Genomic DNA, 22158 nt, shown 5'->3' with positions numbered 1-22158 from the left:
CAAGTAGTGCTTATAAGTAAAATACTGGGGAGGAGGGAAAGGGAAAAAGGAAGGAGAAAAGTATAATTTGGGGTTAATAAGATGTCAGGAAATACAGAATTAGTAGTTTTAAATGCAAATGTGAATGGGGTGAACTCTCCCATAAAACGTAAGCAGATAGCAGAATCCTACTAGAAAAGTCAGAATGCTACAATATGTTGTTTACAAGAAATACATTTAAAGGAGAGTGATACATACAGAGTAAAGGTAAAAAAGGCTGGAGCAGAATCTATTATGCTTCAGGTGAAGTAAAAAAAAAAAAAAAAAAAAAAAAAAAGGCAGGGATAACCATCCTGATATCAGATCAAGCAAAAGGAAAAACTAATCTAATTAAAAGAGACAAGGAAGGAAACTATATCTTGCTAAAGGGTACCACAGATAATGAAGCAATATCAATATTAAACATGTATGCACCAATTCCTAAATTCCTAAAGGAGAAGTTAAGAAAGTTGCAAAAAGAAATAGACAAGAAAATTCTAATAGTGACTGATCTCAACCTTGCTCTCTCATAATTAGATAAATTAAATCACAAAATAAATAAGAAAGAAGTTAAAGAGGTAAATAGAATACTAGAAAAATTAGATATCATGGATCTTTGGAGAAAATTGAGTAGAGACAGAAAGTAGTATGCTTTCTTCTTGGCAATTCACGAAACCTATACAAAAACTGACCATATATTAGGAGATAAAGACCTCAAAATCAAATACAGCAAGGCAGAAATAGTAAATGCATTTTCTCAGATTGTGATGCAATAAAAATTACATTCAATAAAGGGTCAGTGGAAAATAGGCCAAAAAAAAAATTGTAAACTAAATAATCTCATCCTAAAGAATGAATAGGTGAAACAGCAAATCACAGCCATAATCAATAACTTCATCCAAGAGAATGACAATAATGAGACTACGTACCAAAATTTGTGGGATTCAGACAAAGCAGTAATAAGGGGAAATTTTATATCTCTAGATGCTAACTTGCATAAAATAAAGAAAGAGAAAATCAATAAATTGGGCTTACAACTAAAAAAGCTAGAAAAAGAACAAATTAAAGCCCCACCCCCAATCAAATACCAAACTTGAAATTCAAAAAATAAAAGGACAGATCAATAAAATTGAAACTAAAAAACTACTGGATTACTAAATAAAACTAAGAGTTGTTTTTATGAAAAAACCAACAAAATAGATAAACCTTTAATTTGATTAGAAAAAGGAAAGAAGAAAATCAAATTGTTAGTCTCAAAAATGAAAAGGGACAACTATCTACCAATGAAGAGGAAACTAGAGCAATTATCAGGAGTTACTTTGCCCAACTTTATGCTAATAAATTTGACAACCTAAGTGAAATAGAAGAATACCTACAAAAATGTAGATTGCTCAGATTAACAGAAGAGGAAATAAATTACTTAAATAGTCCCATTTTAGGAAAAGAATTAGAACAATCTATTAATCAACTCCCTAAGAAAAAAATCCCCAGGACCAGACTGATTTACATGTGAATTCTACCAAACATTAAAAGAATAATTAACTCTTAATGCTATATAAACTATTTGAAAAAATAGGAAATGAAGGACTCCTACCAAATTCCTTTTATGACACAGACATGGTATAGATAACTAAACCAGGTAGGACAAAAACAGAGAAAGAAAATTATAGACCAATCTCCCTACTGAATACTGATGCAAAAATCTTAAACAAAATATTAGCAAAGAGATTACAGAAAATTATCCGCAGGATAATACACCAACACCAAGTAGGATTTATACCAGAAATGCAGGGCTGGTCCAATATTAGGAAAACTATTAGCATAATTGACTATATCAATAACCAAATTAACAAAAACCATATGATTATCTCAACAGATGCAGAAAAAGCATTTGATAAAATCCAACACCCATTCCTATTAAAAACACTAGAGAGCATAGGAATAAATGGACTTTTCCTTCAAATAGTCAGTATCATCTCTTTAAAACCATCAGCAAGCATCATACGTAATGGGGATAAACTAGAACCATTTCCAGTAAGATCAGGGATGAAACAAGATTAACCACTATCACCATTACTATTCAATATTATATTAGAAATACTAGCCTTGGAAATAAAACAAAAAGAGATTAAAGGAATTAGAGTAGGTAATGAGGAAACGAAATTATCACTCTTTGTGATTATATGATGGTATACTTAGAGAACCCCAGAGAATCAACTAAAAAGCTATTAGAAATAATCCAAAACTTTAGCAATGTTGCAGTATATAAAATAAATCCACATAAATCATCAGCATTTTTATATATCACTAACAAAATCCAGATCCAAGAGATAAAAAGAGAAATTCCATTCAAAATAACTGCTGATAATATAAATTATTTGGGAACTTATCTGCCAAAGGTAAGTTAGGAACTATATGAGCAAAACTACAAAACATTTTCCACAAAAAATGAAGTCACATCTAAGCAATTGGAAAAATATCAAGAAGTCATATCTAAGCAACTGGAAAAATATCAAGTGCTGTGAATAGGTCGAGCAAATATAATAAAGATGACAATTCTCCCTAAACTATTTATTTAGTGCTATTCTAATCAAAGTCCCAAGAAACTATCTTACTGAACTAGAAAAATTAACAACAAAATTCATCTGGAAGAACAAAGTCAAGAATTTTCAAAGGAATTAATGAAGAGAAAAATCAAATGAAGGTGGCCTAGCTGTACCAGATTTAAAATTATATTATAAAGCTAAGAAATAGAAAAATTGACCAGTAGAATAGATTAGGTTCACAGAACAAAACAGCCATAACTATAACAATCTAACATTTGACAAAATCAAATGTCCCACCTTTTGGAATAAGAATTCAATTTGACAAAAACGGCTGGGAAAATTGGAAACTAGTATGGCAGAAAATAGGCATAGACTCACACCTAATACCATATACCAAGATTAGGTTGAAATGGGTTCATGCTCTAGACATAAGAATGATACTATAAACAAATTAGAAGAATATAGGATAGTTTACCTCTCAGATTTGTGAAGGAGGAAGGAATGTGACCAAAGAAGACCTAGAGATCATTATTGATCATAAAATTGATAATTTTGATTATATTAAGTTAAAAAGTTTTTGTACAAACAAAACTAATGCAGACAAGATTAGAAGGGAAGCAATAAATTAGGAAAGTATTTTTACATTTAAGAGTTATGATAAAGGCCTCATTTCTAAAATAAACTGACTCAAATTTATTAAGAATTCAAGCCAATCTCCAACTGATAAATGGTCAAAGGATATGAACAATTTTCAGATGAAGAAATTAATACCATTTCTAATCATAAGAAAAGATGTTCTAAATCACTATTAATCAGATAAATGCAAATAAAGAGAACTCTGACAGCACTACACACCTTTCAGATTGGCTAAAATGACAGGGAAAGAAAACTGGGACACTGATATATTGTTGGTAGAACTGTGAATGGATTCAACCATTCTGGAGAACAATTTGGAACTATGCTCAAAAAGTTATTAAACTGTGCATATCCTTTGATCCAGCAGTGTTTTTATTGGGATTATATCCCAAAGAGACCCTAAAGGAGGGAAAGGGACCCACATGTGTAAAAATGTTTGAGGTAGCCCTCTTTGTAGTGGCAAGAAACTGGAAACTGAGTGGATGCCCTTCAATTGGAGAATGGCTAAATAAATTATGTTATATGAATGCTATGGAATATTACTGTTCTGTAAGAAACAACCAGCAGGATGATTTTAGAGAGGATTGGAGAGACCTACATGAAATGATGCTAAGTGAAACAAGCAGAACCAGGAGATCATTATACATGGCAACAAGAAGACTATACAATGATCAATTCTGATGGAAATGGCTCTCTTCACTATTGAGATGATTCAATCCAGTTACACTTGTGCAGTGATGAAGAGAACCATCTACACCCAGAGAGAGAACTGTGGGCACAAAGTATGGAACACAACATAGCATTCTCACTCTCCCTGTTATTTGCTTGCATTGCGTTTTCTTTCTAAGTTTTTCTTTTTCTTCCTTCTTGATCTGATTTTTTTTTTTTTGAGCAACAAGGTAACTATATATATATATATATATATATATATATATATATATATATATATATACATATATCGGATCTAACATACATTTCAACATATTTAACATATATTGGACTACCTGCTAGCTAGGGGAAGGAGTGGGGGAGAGAGGAAAATGTACAATAAAAGGTTATGCAAGCGTCAATGTAGGAAAAATTACCCATGCATATGCTTTGTAAATAAAAAGCTTCAAAAAAAAAAAAAAAAATGAACTGCTCTCTAGCCACATCTGTCATCTACACTTGTGAAGATGATTTTCTAAACCCAAATAGATGATACGTTTATCCTCATTAAATTTCATCTTACTGAATATAACATAACTGTCTAATGTGACTGGCTCTGTTAAGTTTTGAATCGTGCACAAATTTGACAAAGGCACCATCTATACCCCTCCATTTAGGCAAATGGAATAAAATGTTAACCAGTACAAAACAAGAACATATATCTTAGAGCATTCTACTAGATACCTCTTTTAATCTGGTGCTAACTCATTAATAATTTCATTGTCTTGCTAGGCAATGTTAATCCACATAAATATACAGACTGTTTAGGACAGGAGTTCTTTATCTGAAATCCATGAACTTAATTAAAAAACAAAACCAAAACTTTCAGAATAATTTGTTTTCTTAGTAATCCTAGGGTATTTTATTTTACTAATTTTAAAACCTGATTCTGAGAAGACATCCAAAGTTTTCACCAGATTGCCTAAAGAGTCCATGACATAAAAAAGGTTAAGATCCCCATATCTAGGAAAACTGTATTGCTTTCTGATCAACTCATTTAGTAACCTTAAATAAAAAGGAAATAAGGTTCATTTAAGCATGAACTGCTCTTGTCGAAACCAAGATAGTCCTTAATGAAAATCTAGAAAAGGAAATGATCATACACAATTCCTTTCATAATCTGTTTTAGAATGTTTTCAAGAATTGAAATCATATTCACTATTCTATGGGACAAATTCCTTCCTCCAGTTTTATAACTTTCTTGTCCCTTTTGTTCAGCATGGGAAATATTAACACATCAATAATTATTATTGCCAGTTCTTAGAATAGTTCTCTTAGTGACTTAAATGTTCTTTTACTTCCTACTTAAGTTTGTTAACTCAGCTATTTTGTTAATATCTGAAGCCATGGATTTTTACTTTAATTGTCCAGATTTTGCAAAGGTGAATGTCAAAAACTATCTTTGCATATATTCTGAAAATAAAAAGCAATTATTAAGCTAAAAACAAAAAGAAAGAAACATGACTTGCTGAAAAGTTATGCTCGTTGACTATTATGAACTATTTAGTATATTGTGCATCTTTCAATAAAAAATTATATAAAAAAAAGTTTATCTAGGTACTTAAAGGAACTAAATAATTACTACCCAACTGCTACTTATAATATACATGAATATACACTATATTATTAATAATTTATAATTCATCTAATTCCCAGGACATACATGGAAAATTTTCCATAATAATGAAGTACACTCAATCACACTGCTCTTAGCAAATACATTATTTTCATAACAAATATTTTAATTCCATTATATATATTTTGTGAGTAAAAGAGGATTTTCATAATTAAGTAGAAGTATTGTCTTCTTTATGCTTTATTTTTTTTGTATGTGTTTTGTAAAGAATATAATTAGTTAGATAATAGTACATGTATTTAATTTACAAAGTAATATATACAGAAATATTGGAGGTATATGGTCCTTTTTTTTGGAGGGGGGGGTAGAGAAACTAATAAGCTAATAAGAGTACATGAAGCAAAGTATTTGGAGACTGTTGATTAAAAGGAAGGCCACCATTCAGTATACTGAGAGAATCCCTACGGAGAATTTAGGGGATTTTACAAATGAAAGTCCCTTAGTATGTATGAGAGTAGGCAAGGATGGACCACATCTGCATGACTGGATCATCCACATTGATAAGCTCAGCAGTCTATTGAACTAGTAATGTGTTAAGAATACAATTTACTCAAATAGTCTAGAATTTTGTTGTATAACAAAACACTAATATTTAGTTGATTCATTACTCACTTTAATTTTTAGGTTGAGGGGAAGAGAGGGGGAGAGGGGGAGGGAAGAAGGGAGGGAGGGAGGGAGAGAGAGAGAAATTAAGAGAGAGAGAGAGATAATTACAGGGAGAAAGCTTACTCAGAAATAAATTTTAAAATCAAAATTACAGTTTTTAAAATGAACCTTTTGAAAATTTCTTTTCCTTATTTTTAAACAGACCTCACCTGTTATGCCATTGGATTCCTGCTGTAAATCACAATACCAGAGTCTGTTAACTGGATCACATCCTTGTCTTATTGATAACAGGACATAGCGACCATCATCAGATAACTACAAGAAATGAGAAAGAACTGGAATGTAATTTTTGATATCTTGCTGCAATTATAAAATTCAAAAGTAAGTACACCTGATATAAAGTACAATAAACTTCTGGTTCCTATAAAACAGAACCTGAATCTCAATTACATTTCAATAATGTCATAAAAACTAGAAGTAGAGCAAAATCTAATCTCATGCTAATTAAAATAACAAAATCTCAGAAAATTTTTATTTACTATCCATAATCAATGAATGGATTCGACCTCATTCAAGCTGAGACCTATTGAAGACCTTAACATTTCATCCAGAGCTATCTCCAGTTGTTTTGATTTATATCTTGCCATTGGACTCATATGGCTCTGGAGGGGAAAGTGAGACAGTTGACCTTGCACAGGCCTCTCTCACTTAAATCCAATTCAGTTGCATGTCAAGACATCATGGTTCTCTTCAAGAATGAAGGACAAACACTACCACCAATCTCAAATAATGAGATGCTTGTTAGCATAATGGATAGAGACCGGCCCTGTAGCCAGGAAAAAACTGAGTTGAAAATTTCCTCTGATACCTAGTAATTCTTTAATTTGGGGAAAATAACTTACAATGTCCCATGCAACTGTCTTAAAATTAGAACTTGTATCCATATCCATAGATGGAATTTCTGTACCTAAATTTCCTTAAATTGATGGAATCACAAACCCAATTACTCCTCATCCTATGAATCTTCCACACAGATATCCCTTAACCATGCAATGAATGTCATTTTATAGTAGTGTTAGAGAAAACAAATTACTGTGGTAAGATATCAAGAATGCTTAACATAAAGCTGAATATCAAACACTGAATCTGTGGCATTTTTCATTCAAATTTCAACTACTGACAATACATAAAATTTGCCCTTCTGACCAAATATATGTTTCATGTTTAATTAAAAAAAAAAAATCTACAGGAAGTAGATTCTCATCATTTTCTGTCATAAAACATAAGCATGGAAAGAGTGCTGGATTTTGAGTCCACAGAGTCAAAATTCAAAATCCAACATTATTGACTTACTATAGAGTGCCCTAGTTAAGTCATTTTATCTCTCAGGGACTCAGTCTCCTCTTTTGAGATTGAATGATCTCCAAGGAACCTTCCAACTCTAACCTAACCACCCTAAGATCTTACAACATCTGTGGTCCTTTTTAGATTTAAACTTACAATCTTACAAACTGGAAGATCTGACCAACTTTTAGGCACGCCTTAAGTCACATCTAAAAAGAAGTGCCAAGGATAAAATTCAAACTTGGATTTTCCTGACCCCAAGTCCAGCATTCATTCTACTATATATCATATAACTTTTAAACTCTTTATGCAAAGTACTAAACCCATAAACATACATATATATGTTCTATTGCTAATGGAAAGTCAGCCTTTAGAAATGTTTCTGAAGAAAGAAAAAGGAAAAACCCACTTATAGTATCATATCTTTAACTAAAAACATTCCAGCCAGCCGCCAAGGCCTTGTTATAAAAAGATTCTGTTTTAAAGGCATGCTTAATTCTGACCATTTTTTTCTTTTCTTTTTTCTTTTTGTTTTTCTATGAAAATTGTTGATTTTTTTTTCAAAAAATGATAGTTAGGCCCATTAATTGGAGAATAGCTGAATAAATTGTGGTTTATGAATATTATGAAATATTACTATTCTATAAGAAATGACGGGCAAAGAGACTTACAGAAAGGCCTGGAGAGACTTATATAAACTGATGCTGAGTTTAATGAGCAGGACCAGGAGATCATTATATACTTCAACAACAATACTATATGATGATCAATTCTGATGGATATGGCCCTCTTCAACAATGAGATGAACCAAATCAGTTCCAATGGAGCAGTAATGAACTGAACCAGCTACACCCAGCAAAAGAACTCTGGGAGATGACTATGAACCACTACATAGAATTCCCAATCCCTCTGTATTTGTCCGCCTGCATTTTTGATTTCCTTCACAGGTCAATCGTACACTATTTCAAAGTCCAATTCTTTTTGTACAGCAAAACAACTGTTTGGACATGTATACATATATTGTATTTAACTTATACTTCAACATATTTAACATGTATTGGTCAACCTGCCATCTGGGGAAAGGGCGGGGGGGGGGAGGGGGGAAGGAGGGGAAAAGTTAGAACAAAAAGTTTTGCAATTGTCAATGCTGAAAAAATACCCCTGCATATAGCTTATAAATAAAAAGCTATAATATAAAAAAAATATGCTAGTTAGCAAACCATGATGCAGAGTTTCTTTGCTGAAAAACATACATATTTGCAATTTCAATATAAACAAGAGGTGTCATCTTGCCTAATTTTGGTTTTTTTGATAATTTAAATAAGGAACAGAAATTGCATCAATTACTTTATGGTTTTAATGTTCTATCACTCCCTGGCAGTTATGTCAAGGAAAGACATGTTATCCAACTTCTGAAAAAGTGAATTACAAAAATGCATTACAAGGTGACCAAGAAACTTGATGACAGCTATGTCAAACACATCTAGCAAGCTTTCTCAAGATATCTAAGTGGCCAGTGCAAAAAGGTGATAGCAGTTGATATTTAATTTGAGGCAAGAATTTCCAAAGCACATTCTTGAAAGATGTCAATTAGATCTGCCATAATCATCAAAGTTCTTCCATTCTTCACTCAGTCAACTGTCTAAATAGAAAATGAAAATGTACTAAACTGTAACCACCAACTCATTCTGCACATATCGTAAGTCCCAGCTTCAAAACCATTCCTGAAAGAATATAAAAACAAGCAGAACATAAGCAATTTCCATGACACTCCTGAGTGGAAACTCCTTTCATTCCCAGGCAATCAAACCATTCATAACTTAGGTAAGTCCTTAGGAGCTGCCTGAGGCACAAGTACACTGCCCAATGTTACACAGCTAACAAGTGCAAGAGGTGAATGTGAACTATGTTATCTGGCTTCTAACTCCTATGAGCTATCCACTAACTCACAGTCAATCTCTTTCCTGGGAGGAAATGAACTCAAACATCCCACTTCTAACATTTGTTTCCTGTATGATTTTAGCCAGTCATATAACTGTCCTGGGACACAATTTCCTCATGTGTAAGAAAAGGAACTTGGATTAGATGGTTTCTAAAATTATTCCCAGTGGCAGGTCTACAATTCTGTGCCACCAAAATAAGGGCATTCTTCTATATTATTTTTATATGGAGAAACTATGTTTACTTGTAAAATTTAAAATGAAAGGGTAGGACTAGATATAGTCATAATATGCTTTCCAATTATAACATTTTGAGCATCAGAGTTTATTTGGACCTTTATTTCTAACTTTCAAAGTTTAAATTGAAAACTCTTATTGTTGCACATTATAAAGTAAAAGCCAACATCTTTACACATTGACTGACTCAAAGTAATTTCAAAACATTTCTGATGACATGACTTGCACTAAAGGAAGATATTAAGCTAAGATCTTAGTGACTTAAAGAAATCAGGGAAGAAGTAAACTGAAAAAAATGGAAATGTACACAGGACTCAGCAGGATTCTTATGATAACAGTATGATTTCCAATTTTATGCTCAAACATAAGATGAAATATTTTACCCAAATTGAGATAAATTAAAATAACTAGGTTTTTGAAGCAGTACTATTATTTTTTAGAAACATTAATCCTCAAGCCAAGGATTGCACCAGGAATAGTCTCAACATTAACAAAATGATCAATAACTTCCAAAAATGTCAAAACATTTTACATTTTAAATTCATTTATTCCCAATGTAAAAAAGATTTTTAAAAATCTATAATGTATTTCTGAATGAGTATTTTTAAAATCACCCAAATCAAATTTGAAATTCTTCCCAAATAAATGTATTTATTGACTCAGAAATCATCATTTGCATTTTTGCTTATAAAAACCACTTACTTCACATGAATACTGATAACAGATAATCTCCTTAATGAGCTCAATGCTTAAAAAGGACTTCAGTTAGAAAATATATATAGTCCTCACAAAATACTTATTTTTACAATTCAATATTTTACTCCCATTGAATATTATAGCTATTTTGCTTCTATTTCCTGATTAGATTAAAAGTTCTACAAGGGCCCTATTCCAAGTTTTGTATCTCTTTCCATTCCTACCACAATGTATATGTTGGATAAATACTGAATACTGGCAATTTTGACTAAAATATCATGATTAAAATTTTCACATTTGTAAAGACTGAAGATGGAGATTTAAGTATAGCAACATTCTCAATTTAACAACTTGGAACAAAATGTACTGATTAGATTTACTGATTAGATACTAATTAGAAAAAGTTAATTATAGAGGAGCAAAAACAGAACAGTCATTATATCAGTACTGGCTAAATAACTACTGGAAATAGCAAACAAGTGTGGAAAGAGTGTACACACTTTTTGACAGTCAATGATGTATACAGTTCGACATCCTTAAAAGATAAAGCAGAAGTAGATTACTAGGAAGAAAATGGTCTTTAAAATAAAAACAGTCACTGATAACTAAATGACAGAGAATCACTACACAAATGGAAGGAATTTCACAGGTTATCTAGTCCAAAGCTTCTTAAACAGTGGGTTGTTATACTAGATGGGTCTTATAACTGAATGTGGGGGTTGTGAAAAAAATTGGCAATACTATAAAAGGTTTCTGAACATGCAATGACCAAAAACTAATCCAAAATCAAATATGTAATGAATATCTGAGGTATTTCTGGCAGCACTTGGCCATGCTGCATCGCATCATTTCGTTACAGTACAAAATGATGTGTTTGATGTTCAGTACCAGATGATTGATGGAGGCACCAAATGCTGGGAGTTCGGTCATGTGATGAATTCACAATGGCCATTCTTTTTGGCAAAAGGTAGGTTTATTTAGGAGAAGAGGTTACAGACAAAACGAGGAGATACAATAGACATCAGGAATGGTAAATATGAAATAGATTTGGGAGAGCAATAGCGTGGGTTACCAAGGAAAGGAATTTGGAAATATTCATTAAAGGAATATGCCATGAAGTGGGAGTACTCCACTGACTGGCAGGCTAAATATGTGGAGGGATTTAGTACCCTAAAAGGGTTACTTAACTACAAGAAGGAGAAAGACACCATAAAGCATGGTGGGGGATAAGACACCACAAGGCAATATTTTTTCAAAAACCTCCTAGAAGTAGTTTACAATCTTCCAAAGGCAGCCCATTCCATTTGTGAATAGCTCTAATTATTAGAAAACTTTTCTCTACATCAAGATTACTCTGTCTTTATTCAACTTTTACCTACTGCTTCTTGTTCTGTTCTTGGGCTATTGCCTTTCACTTCTTAATCCTTCAATACTTAGCTATTATGTCTCCCTTTTTATTAAGTCTTTTCATGTCCAAGTCAACACATCCAGTTTCTTTAATGAATCTTAGGACAGCATGATGCCAAGAACTTTAAACATCCCGTTTGTCCATCTCTTTCCATATCTGTTATAGATTCTTATGGTTTTTACATATATAAAGATACTTTGAATCTAATGGTTCTGTCTCATTCTTTTCTTAATTCTAGCAAAGTGGTAAAACAGGCTCCAAGAGTGGCAATATGAAACAGATTCAGGAGAGCAATAAATTGTAAAAGAATATTATATATAGTGTTATAGAGATTTGTTTTGCAACATGAGAGCAACCATGACAAGCCATCCATCACAGATTACAAAGGTTTGCTATTTATTTAACTTATTCATAGCCTTAAGGAGATTCAGTACAGAAGGTAGTCACATGGAATGAGCAATTTACATTTCAGGGTATACAACTTTTAAAGTTCAGGGGAATGGAGGCAGAATCTATGAAGTAAGGGGGAGAATTAGAAAGGAGTTTGGGGATATAAAGACAGATGCTAAAACTGACAAGGATATTGTATATTGAGATGCAGAGACTGTCCCAAAGATAAGTCTGGGAAATGTAAATTTCCCATAAAGGTTTAAGTACTAACAGAGAAAAAAGCCAAACGGGTTTCAGCTTCTCATGGTTTATTAAGACAATCCAGGAAATTCTCAAAAGGTAGCAGTGACTGTCTTTAAAATACTAATTAGACAGTCGAAGATAGATGAGATTATGCTTAGTAAAGGAATAGGATCCACATCATTAGTAATAATAAAGAAGCTATAGAGTTCTTTTACAAAGAATCTTTCACAATACAAGTATTATTTTCATTTTTACAAATGAGAAATAAAGCTAAAAGAGATTACATGTCATCACAAGAACAAGTCTTCTGGCTTCCTTCCATCCCAGAAAAATGTTCAAGCAATGCTGTACAACAAAAAGCCAAGTTCATTTTAAATCACACCTCATCACTACCCCAAACTGTGCCTACCATCCTGTCTTTCTGATGCAATATAGGATTCTAGGGGAAACAGCAGTAAGAAGGTTCACTCCCAAACTTAAGAGTGCTATTGTTCTAACAATCTGTCCGTCAATAATTGTAAAAGTCTTCAGGTCTAGGAACATAATAATATTTCTTCCTTTAGACTGGAGGGAAGATGTATTAGTGATCCTGAGATTCTCTGACCTTAAAGTGCTATTGTTCTGACAAACTGTCTGTCAATGATTCCAAAGTCTTTTGGCCTTAGAATAATCCTACAAACATTACTGACAAATAATCTGTTGGCCAGGGATAATCAAGTTCCTGAGACAATAGTGAATAGATAACCCCTCAAACCTACCTGAAAGCCATGAAGTTAGCAAATAAATAACATGAAACTCTGATCCAACTCTGTCCTATAATTCTATCTCCTTTTTTCCAGTTCTTTGCTAAATTCTTTTGGAACTTAAATCATTTCAGCTGGCATTACAATTACAATAAACTTTGCCCCTTAACTTGGATATGGGTTTAAGACCGCAAATTCTTTTGAGACACCTGACGACACCAATCTGAGACCCCCAAACTTTTGAGGTCCCTTCTGAACCTCAACACTTGGTGGCCTATATGAGGAACCTAGCCTCCCCTTGTTGATTCCCTCTATGTCAAGATAAGCCCCCCACTTTAACTGGGACACCCCCAAGCAACTGGGAGAATGCTTGTCTGGGTCATCTTAAGTTCTACATTCAGCAAATTTTCCTGGACTGGAAGGCCCAGACTTGGAAATTCTGGCAATTTTCAGGAACGTTCCTAGGGAACCTTTGCCACCTTTTCACCTTCTCTGGGATGCCAGAGGAAAAGAGGTGCTTTTGGCAAAGATGGGACAATCCTCTTTCATGTCATTTTTGACTGTGTCTGTGCAGAATGTCTATGTCAAGTTTGTTCTGGGAGCTAGATTTTGTTATCTGGAAAGAGTTAAATGCAACCAGCAAGAAAAAATTTCTATGCTATAGTTAGAATGCTGGGAATATTTCTTAACATCCTTGACTCCCACTTTAAAAAGGGAAAAAGCCTAACTTTTTTCTCTGCGGACCTCAGTTCTGGCCAAGCTTGGGGCTACAGAAATAAAATTAACTAATTAAAATAACATCTTAGCAGATTCTCAAAGTTTTGAGAGCAATGATTAATAAATTTGGCAATTAGTCATTTTCCGATTGCAAGAAAAATTCCTGAAACATTGGGAATAATTCAGGAATTTACCCCCTTCTGAAAGAAAAGAAAAAAGAAAAAATAGACTAGAGGTAAACAACAATTTTTTGCTAGCCTTTCCTTGACTCCTATATTTTCCAGAGTCCCCTTCTGCTTCTTTGGGAAAGCACCCTAGAAGGTATTAAGGGACCCTCTCCACTCCACTCCAATCTCTGGAGTCCTGAGTGCATCTCAGTTGTAGGGATTGCTAACAAGATCGATATAGCCCAAATCCCTCTGTTTGCTAACTCCTCTCACCTCAGAACAGATTAAGAGAATGCTACATTCTGCCTCACGTGTAGAAATAAGAAAAGCAGCAATGGGGACCACACACAAACTTGTCCAAACATCTCTCCAATGCAGCTTGGGGGAATGAAGATGGAGTGGGAATCAGGCTCTATGGTCAGCATTCCCTGAGCTCTGACACCTGAAACTACCAAAGGGAAATCCTGGTCCCAGTCACCCCAACGTTCAGTAGGTTCTGTCCAGAAACTGCCTAGAAAGAAGCCAGGTACCCCTAGCATCACATAGCATGTCAACCTTTCTACACAATGCTTAATGCCTTTTAAACATTATGGTGCTTGCCTCCTAAATCTCCTGATTCTCTGTGAATGCCACTATTCCCCATTACCCCATCTCATTTGAGGAAAAAAAAGCAGGGATTTGGGGGAAATGTTCTTTGGCATTTATCCTAGGAAAAGCTGTCTGGATGTGACATTCATGATAGCTTCATCTACCCCCATAAGTCTTCTTCAGTCCTGGTTACTGTCCCTAGGTAACCCTTATACTAACTCCACTTTTAAATATTCTTTTTTTGTTCATATTTGGCCCGTGCATTTTTAACCTACTTAACCTTAAACTAGATTTGTTTCCTCCAGAACTTCCAGCTACTCATTCAATCTGAATACCAACAGCTAACTGATTCTGACACTCAATATACCCTGGTTGCGATTGCTGCCATTTTCAAGTCACTTGCCTCCCCTACTCAGTCTGGATTCCCACTGGGCAGGGACAGCACTACTCCCCTCTTACCAGCATGAAGCCCTTCCAGAAGATGAGATTGCTGTCCCTTAACTCCAAATGAATTTGCAGTTCAAACTGCTTGAGAGGGGGGAAATGATGGAGTATAGCTTCTAGAGAAAACAGTAGTAAGGAGATCCCCTCCCCCCCAACCTTATAGTGCTTCTGTTCTAACAATGTCTGTCAATGATTCTAAAGTCTTTTGGCCTTAAGAATAATCCTAAAAACATCACTGACTGACAGATAATCTGTTGGTCAGATTGGTTCCTGAGACAAAAGTGAAAAGACCACCCCTCAAACCTACCTGAAAGCCATAAAATTAGCAAATAAATAACATGAAGCTCTGGTCCAACTCTGTCCTATAAATTTATCTCCTTTTTCTCGGTTCCTTTTGGAACTTAGCCCATTTCAAATGGCATTATAATTACAATAAATTTTGCCCCTTGATTTGGATATGAGTTCAAGCCTGAAAATTCTTTTCAGGCACCTTCCAACACCAGTCTGCAACCCCCCAACCTTTGGGGGTGCCTACTGAATGAGATGAGGTGAGATTTTTCAAGACAGTTGTGAAAATTGAGTAAGGCTTCATCTACTTCAGAGTTTGAGTAGGCCTGAAGAAGGACTTTGAAGATTGAGTCAAGGGCATACTTAATTTTAAGTCCCCTTCCTGCCTTCCTCCCATGACATCATTTTCTCCCTATTTCAGTCAAATATGGGCAACCATGTAGTTATTGGTCAAGTTCAATTTCTTGGGTAGTTCCCACGTTTAGAATGTAAGATCCTCAGCCAATGAGGATGAGGGTCAGTGGTGGGAGGGAGTATTTTCGTTAGGGATTAAAAGTGTTAACCCTGCCCCAGAAGGTGCTTCCTCCCTTTGATTGTCTGGGATGCCCTTCTCACTGAGAATGTAAACTTTGCTTTGCTTCTAGAGCTCTCTCCAGCTTTTTTTATTAAATGGTGACCCCTCACCATTTCTTAACCACACATTTCTGAACCCCAACACTTCCACCACCTCTTCTTTTGTCTTATTTCTCCCAAATTTAGTTTTCATTCTTATACCATTCACTTCTTCCCTCCCTGTTCTTGTTTCCTGATGTGGACTCATTTCCTTTCCTTTCCTTTTCAATCTTGACACTATGAATTAGCCAGTTTAAATATGTACTATCTTTCACACTGACTCTCTTGCCCCTTTGTTCTACTTTTCCTATGCTAATTTTCAACTGTGTATCATTCTAATATCTGCTTCTACTGTTCCTACTTCTAAAATGCTACATACTAACTGCTATAGCAAATTACACAACCATGATAAACAAATCTACACATTTTGACCTTAAGAACCTCACTGCTGCTCAGCAATCTATTCTTACCTGATTAATGGCCCCATCAAACTCCATGCAGACTAATTCAAACCTCAAATCCTACAATATTCCCATTCCCACCTTTTGGATTGCCTCATGTCTTATTTTGGTGCAGAAATCAAAGTCATAACATGAGCACCCTCTTCCTTCCTAATTCTACATCTCAAAATGCTCCTTTTCAACCAAAGAAGTCTGGGATGCAGTCTCAAGGTTTTAACTCTTCTCCTTATTAAGTAGTAAAGAGAATGTCAGATTTGCAAGTCAGATAGATATGGATTCAGATCCAATCTTTGACAGTATCAGTATGAAAATGGGCAAGACTTAGCTTTCCTGAGTCTCAATTTCCTCTTTAGCTTTAAAAAAAAAAAAAAAGAGGGGAAGAGGGGAGAATGAAGTGGGTAGGTATATATATATATACTTATATGTATATATGTATGTGTATGTATATATGTATAACACTTCTACTGTATTCCCTAATGAGATAAGGGACATAAAAGGCTTTACAAACCTTAAAATTTATAAAAAAATTTATAAAAAAAAAGAGGAGGTCTTCAATGTTAGGTGTGGTTAGTAGAGGAATTGATCCCTGAGGCAAGCAGGCAGAGGGTTCTGACAGAGATCAGTTTAGCAATATGGTTCCACCCTTTGGGAAGGTGGTCCAGTGTGAAATCCAAGTTATGTGAAACCCCTGAGACTCACCCTCTGTAAAGGTCTCCAGCACTGTCACCTTGCCATGCCCTTGTAGACCATCCCATAGCTGCTTTCTTCCTTCAGGTCAGACAACCATGGTACTCTGCCTCCTGGTGTCTTTTTCCTTACCTAACCCCTCCCCCCCCAAGCCATGCAGTATCTACCCTAATTCCACTATGCTTCTCAACCCCACTTTTCCTTACAGCTAACTAACTCTTTTAGGGTGGCTCAGTCCTTTTCAGGATTTAGACTTAGCCAGCTGGGGGTATTCCCCAATCTCATGGAGTGCTCTCTTTCTACTCGGTACTCATGAGTTCCCCTGAGGAACTCTTCTTTCATAAGTTCTCCCATTCTATTTCATATTTATCATTCCCGATGTCTATTGTATCCCTTCATTTTGTCTATAGCCTATTACCCTAAAAAATCTACCTGTTGCCAAAGAGAATAGCCATTGTGAATTCTTCACATCATCGAACCCCAACTTTTAGTGCCTGCCATCATTTGGTGATAAACAACACATCATAGTTCACATATTCTCAGGAAGTTTTGTCTTTTTGATCCTTCTTATTTTCTGTTTCATCTTTAATTAAAGAAGGTTGGATGGGTTATAAGGCCCAATAAGATGTAATATGAAATCCCAGCAAGAAAGGCGTAAGGTATCATACATAGCTCAGAGCACAGACTCCACTGGCCAGCCAAGAATGCAATACTGAGTCAGTAAGTCAACAATACTTTTTTCTCCTTGCAACAAGAATGAACACTAACCTAGAGTTGGTGTTGAAGAATGTCTTTTTTCAATCTTCTGTGGTGGCAGATAGCAACAAAAATAACATTCAGTGCTTCGCTGCTCTCCAAATAGGCCTTGGGTCCCTGGACATTCTAAAGCCAAATTGTGGTTTGAAAATTTCAATTTCTCAAGTATAAGAATAAACTCAATTTAATGGCATGACTTAGTGAAAAAGCTAACTAAAGAGCACAGTGTCTAATAGATTTTTGTTTGTTTCATCATTCTAAGCTCATTTAAAACAAGGGAAGATGTCATTCAACTGTATTTTTTCCCCTGGTACAGGGCTTTGAAAAAGTATATCATAAATGCTTCCTGAATTATTGTACTATAATTTTGTAGTGTCTTTTGATCAAAATTTCTTCCAGTGCTACAGAAAATTTCTATCAACATTTTGAAAATTCACTTTATAGTAAACTGTAAAGGGATCCTAATTATCTACAATGTATGAATGTCTATAGCTCATTCTATAATAAATAGTAAATAAAATATATTTAAATAAAATTAAAAATTAAATAAAATATAGGCACTAGAGGTATAGAAAGAAGCAAACATTTTTATTCCTGGTTACTGTTAAAACTATGTTTTAATTAACTATACTTATTATAAGGAAGAATTCTACTCATGGGGGAGGAAAAACAATTGGGGTTGGTGGTATGAAAACATAGACAAGGAGGATCATTGAGCCAGTCAGTTTATAAACAATTATAAAGTCCACATCATGTGCCATGCATTTTGCTCTAAGAGCTGAAGACACAAATATTAGCAAAAAATAATGTCTTGGCCCACAAGGAACTCACAATCAAATGGGAAAGACAACATAGAAATAAATATGAATAAATAAAGCTATAGACAGAATAAGCAGGAAATAAGAGAAAAACTATAATTAATAATAGTAGAAATGACAGGGATATTTGTACAAGAGTATCAATGAACATTTAAAAAACAAAGAAAAAGCTGAGTGCAGTAATGCATGCCAGTAACCTCTGCTTCTAGAAAAGGCTAAAGCTGGGAGATTGCTTGAGCTTAAAATTTTGATTTGCAGCAGGGCTAAAGCTGATCATTTGTACTAAGTCTGACATCAATCAATATGATGAAACTGTTGCCTAAAATGAACAGCTCAGGTCAGAAGAACATAACAGTTTAAAATTTCTAAAACTGGCATCAGATCCTTGAAAGACTAATGCACTTCTAGCCAGAGCACAAGAGGGAAATTCGGTCTCAAAAACAAAAGAAAAGGAAACTTTTCTTTTGAAAATATAACTGCTCTGTTACTACTGGGCTTATATCCCAAAGAGATTATAAAGAAGGGAAAGGGACCTGTATGTGCACGAATGTTTGTGGCAGCCCTTTTTGTAGTGGCTAAAAACTGGAAACTGAATGGATGTCCATCAGTTGGAGAATGGCTGAATAAATTGTGGTATATGAATATTATGGAATATTACTGTTCTGTAAGAAATGACCAACAGGATGATTTCAGAAAGGCCTGGAGAGACTTACACGAACTGATGCTGAGTGAAATGAGCAGGACCAGGAGATCATTATATACTTCAACAACAATACTATATGATGACCAGTTCTGATGGACCAGGCCATCCTCAGCAATGAGATCAACCAAATCATTTCCAATGGAGCAGTAACGAACTGAACCAGCTATGCCCAGAAAAAGAACTCTGGGAGATGACTAAAAACCATTACACTGAATTCCCAATCCCTATATTTATGCACACCTGCATTTTTTATTTCCTTCACAAGCTAATTGTACAATATTTCAGAGTCTGATTCTTTTTGTACAGCAAAATAACGTTTTGGTCATGTATACTTATTGTGTATCTAATTTATATTTTAATATATTTAACATCTACTGGTCATCCTGCCATCTAGGGGAGGGGTTGGGGGGGTAAAAGGTGAAAAATTGGAACAAGAGGTTTGGCATTTGTTAATGCTGTAAAGTTACCCATGCATATATCCTGTAAATAAAAGGCTATTAAAGAAAAAAAAAAAAGAAAAAAATATATAACTGCTCATCACTTAAGATTATTTTCTAAATTCTACCTGATATTTGACATTTGAAAAATACTTATAAAAATATCTGTTCTTTCTTCAAACATATGTAGCATTTACCATCCCCCCTAAATAAAAGCAATATAAAATTGTATTCAAGAGCTACTAAACTCTAAACACACTATCTTCCATTAAATTCAATCTCCACACACATGCCATTTTAAAATGAGGACTATTTTTTTCATTTGTAAGTGAACTAGGAGAGAGTGAAAAGAGTTTTCATTTGAATTAACACATATGTACTTCAAAATGCAGAAAGAATTTTATTTTCTGTGCTACGCTAGAAGAATTACGTGAGCCTATGAAAATAGCCTAAAAAGCAGGTAACCCATAAAATTGTCTAGTGTAGTAATGTAAGATTATTAGAAAAGAACAAAAACTTCTTTGATAGTTTTGAGAAAGGTAGTAATATTATGCGCAGAAAAAGAACTTCACACTATTTTCACAACAATTCTAAATCATTAAAAAAAAACAAAACATTTAATTTTAAGTAATAGCTCCAAAGTTAATTTAGGATTCAAAACTCCTGTCTTGGTACTCATATTTCTCAAAAAGGCTTTCAAATGCTAATTTAATAAACTAAATGGATTCCTTCAGATCTGGAAAACCCATTTCCAAATCGTCCAATACAACGTCTTAGGATAAAATTGTGAAGACAATTTCAGTACAATGGACCTAAGTGGTAATATAATCATATGTCAATGCTCTGACATGCACAGTTCTAATAGTCATCAGATTTTACAAAGACTAAACTAAATCATCTGGTCTTCCTGGTGGAACCACATTGAAAAAAAAATAATACAAGCATTATTTGATATGACAACATGTTGAATTAAGAAAAGAAAATTATACAATTTTCAGGGAAGCAAAACCCCATCGAATATAAAGAAAAATAACTTGTTTGAAGTTCCTAATGTTTTCTTAGCAGAACTTGTGCACTGTGATCAGTTAGCTCAATTGCAAAAAAGGGCCAAACTTACATATGCTATCACTATATGGGTCAGTTATCTTCAATCTGTTCCTTGGTCTCCAAGTACACCTCTAATTTCTATAAACTGCTTAGAAAATACATTCTATTAATCACAAGAAGGCAGAAAGGACAACATGATAGATCAGCACAAATTCCTCCTGCATATTGAGAAAAATTCTTCTTGGAACTTGCCAGCTTTCTAGCCCAGGTTCTTAACCTGGGGATTGTGAACTTGCTCCTCTCTAAAAGCAAAACAAAACAAAAACTAACAATGGTATTTCCATTATCAATGGTTTACTTTATAACCCTCTATTCCAGTGGTTCTCAAAGTATGGTCTAGAGAATCCTGGGGAATCTCTGAAACCCTTTTAGAGGGTCTACAAATTCAAAAATAGTTTTTATTTCCAATATGGTAAATGTCTATAAACATAATCCAGATAAACAAAACCGCTTTGGAGAGATCCTCAATAATTTTTAATAGGATAAAGATACTGAAAACAAAAGTTTGAGAACCACTGCTCTATTCTTTATTTTATTTGATATATTTAAAAACATGATTCTGAGAAAAGGTCTACTGGCTTCACCATATTAGAAAAGTGTGACACAAAGTTAAGAACCCCTGCTTTAAATTGTGTTATTTGGATTTCCAAAAAAGCCTAACTTCTTGTAAATTAATCGTTAATAGACTATCATGAATCCAAAATATTAATCAGCAAAATGGGCATTAAGCTTCACTCAAAATCAAGTGCTCATATTAGGAAACGGATTCAGCATCATGACAAACCAAACAGGAAATCCCAAGTGTGAAGAACTGAACATATTCTAAGAGTTGGAAAGGAAATTTTGAACTTTCTGTAGTCATCAACTAGATAAAAATTTAATCTGTTATCAGGCAAAAATATTACAGAAGGGAGAGAAAGAAAGAGAAACAGAGATGGACAGACAGAAAATAATACAATACCTCTGAAACAGCAGGAAAAGTGAATGACAAATCACTTTATGGAGAAAGTATTTCATAGGGCCTGAAACCTTTGTTATTAAGAATATATACTTATCTAAATAGTTCACAATAGTTACTGTATGCCAGAGAGAGGAATATCAGTGCAACTAAAGGCTTAAACAATACTACTACAATTTTTAACAAGAAAAAACTGAACTGGTTGTTCACAAAAACTTAGAGTGCAAAACATACTGGACATGATCAAAAACATTTGATAATTCA

The 22158-nt window shown here is 34.2% G+C and overlaps 1 protein-coding gene across 2 annotated transcripts in view; it reads right to left on the bottom strand.

Annotated features, from left to right (window-relative positions):
* Positions 1–22158, bottom strand: part of PREP (prolyl endopeptidase) — a 163420-nt gene that overhangs the window by 82392 nt on the left and 58870 nt on the right. For both annotated transcript variants that reach the window (XM_031964471.1, XM_031964470.1), the window contains exon 7: positions 6360–6465. In XM_031964471.1, coding sequence (XP_031820331.1) covers positions 6360–6465 — 106 coding nt within the window. The remainder of the gene's footprint in view (positions 1–6359; positions 6466–22158) is intronic.

Source organism: Sarcophilus harrisii, chromosome 4 (assembly GCF_902635505.1).
Source record: "Sarcophilus harrisii chromosome 4, mSarHar1.11, whole genome shotgun sequence".
Classification (NCBI taxonomy): domain Eukaryota; kingdom Metazoa; phylum Chordata; class Mammalia; order Dasyuromorphia; family Dasyuridae; genus Sarcophilus; species Sarcophilus harrisii.
Note: the sequence above shows the minus strand (reverse complement) of the source record. Positions and strands in the feature narration are given on the sequence as shown.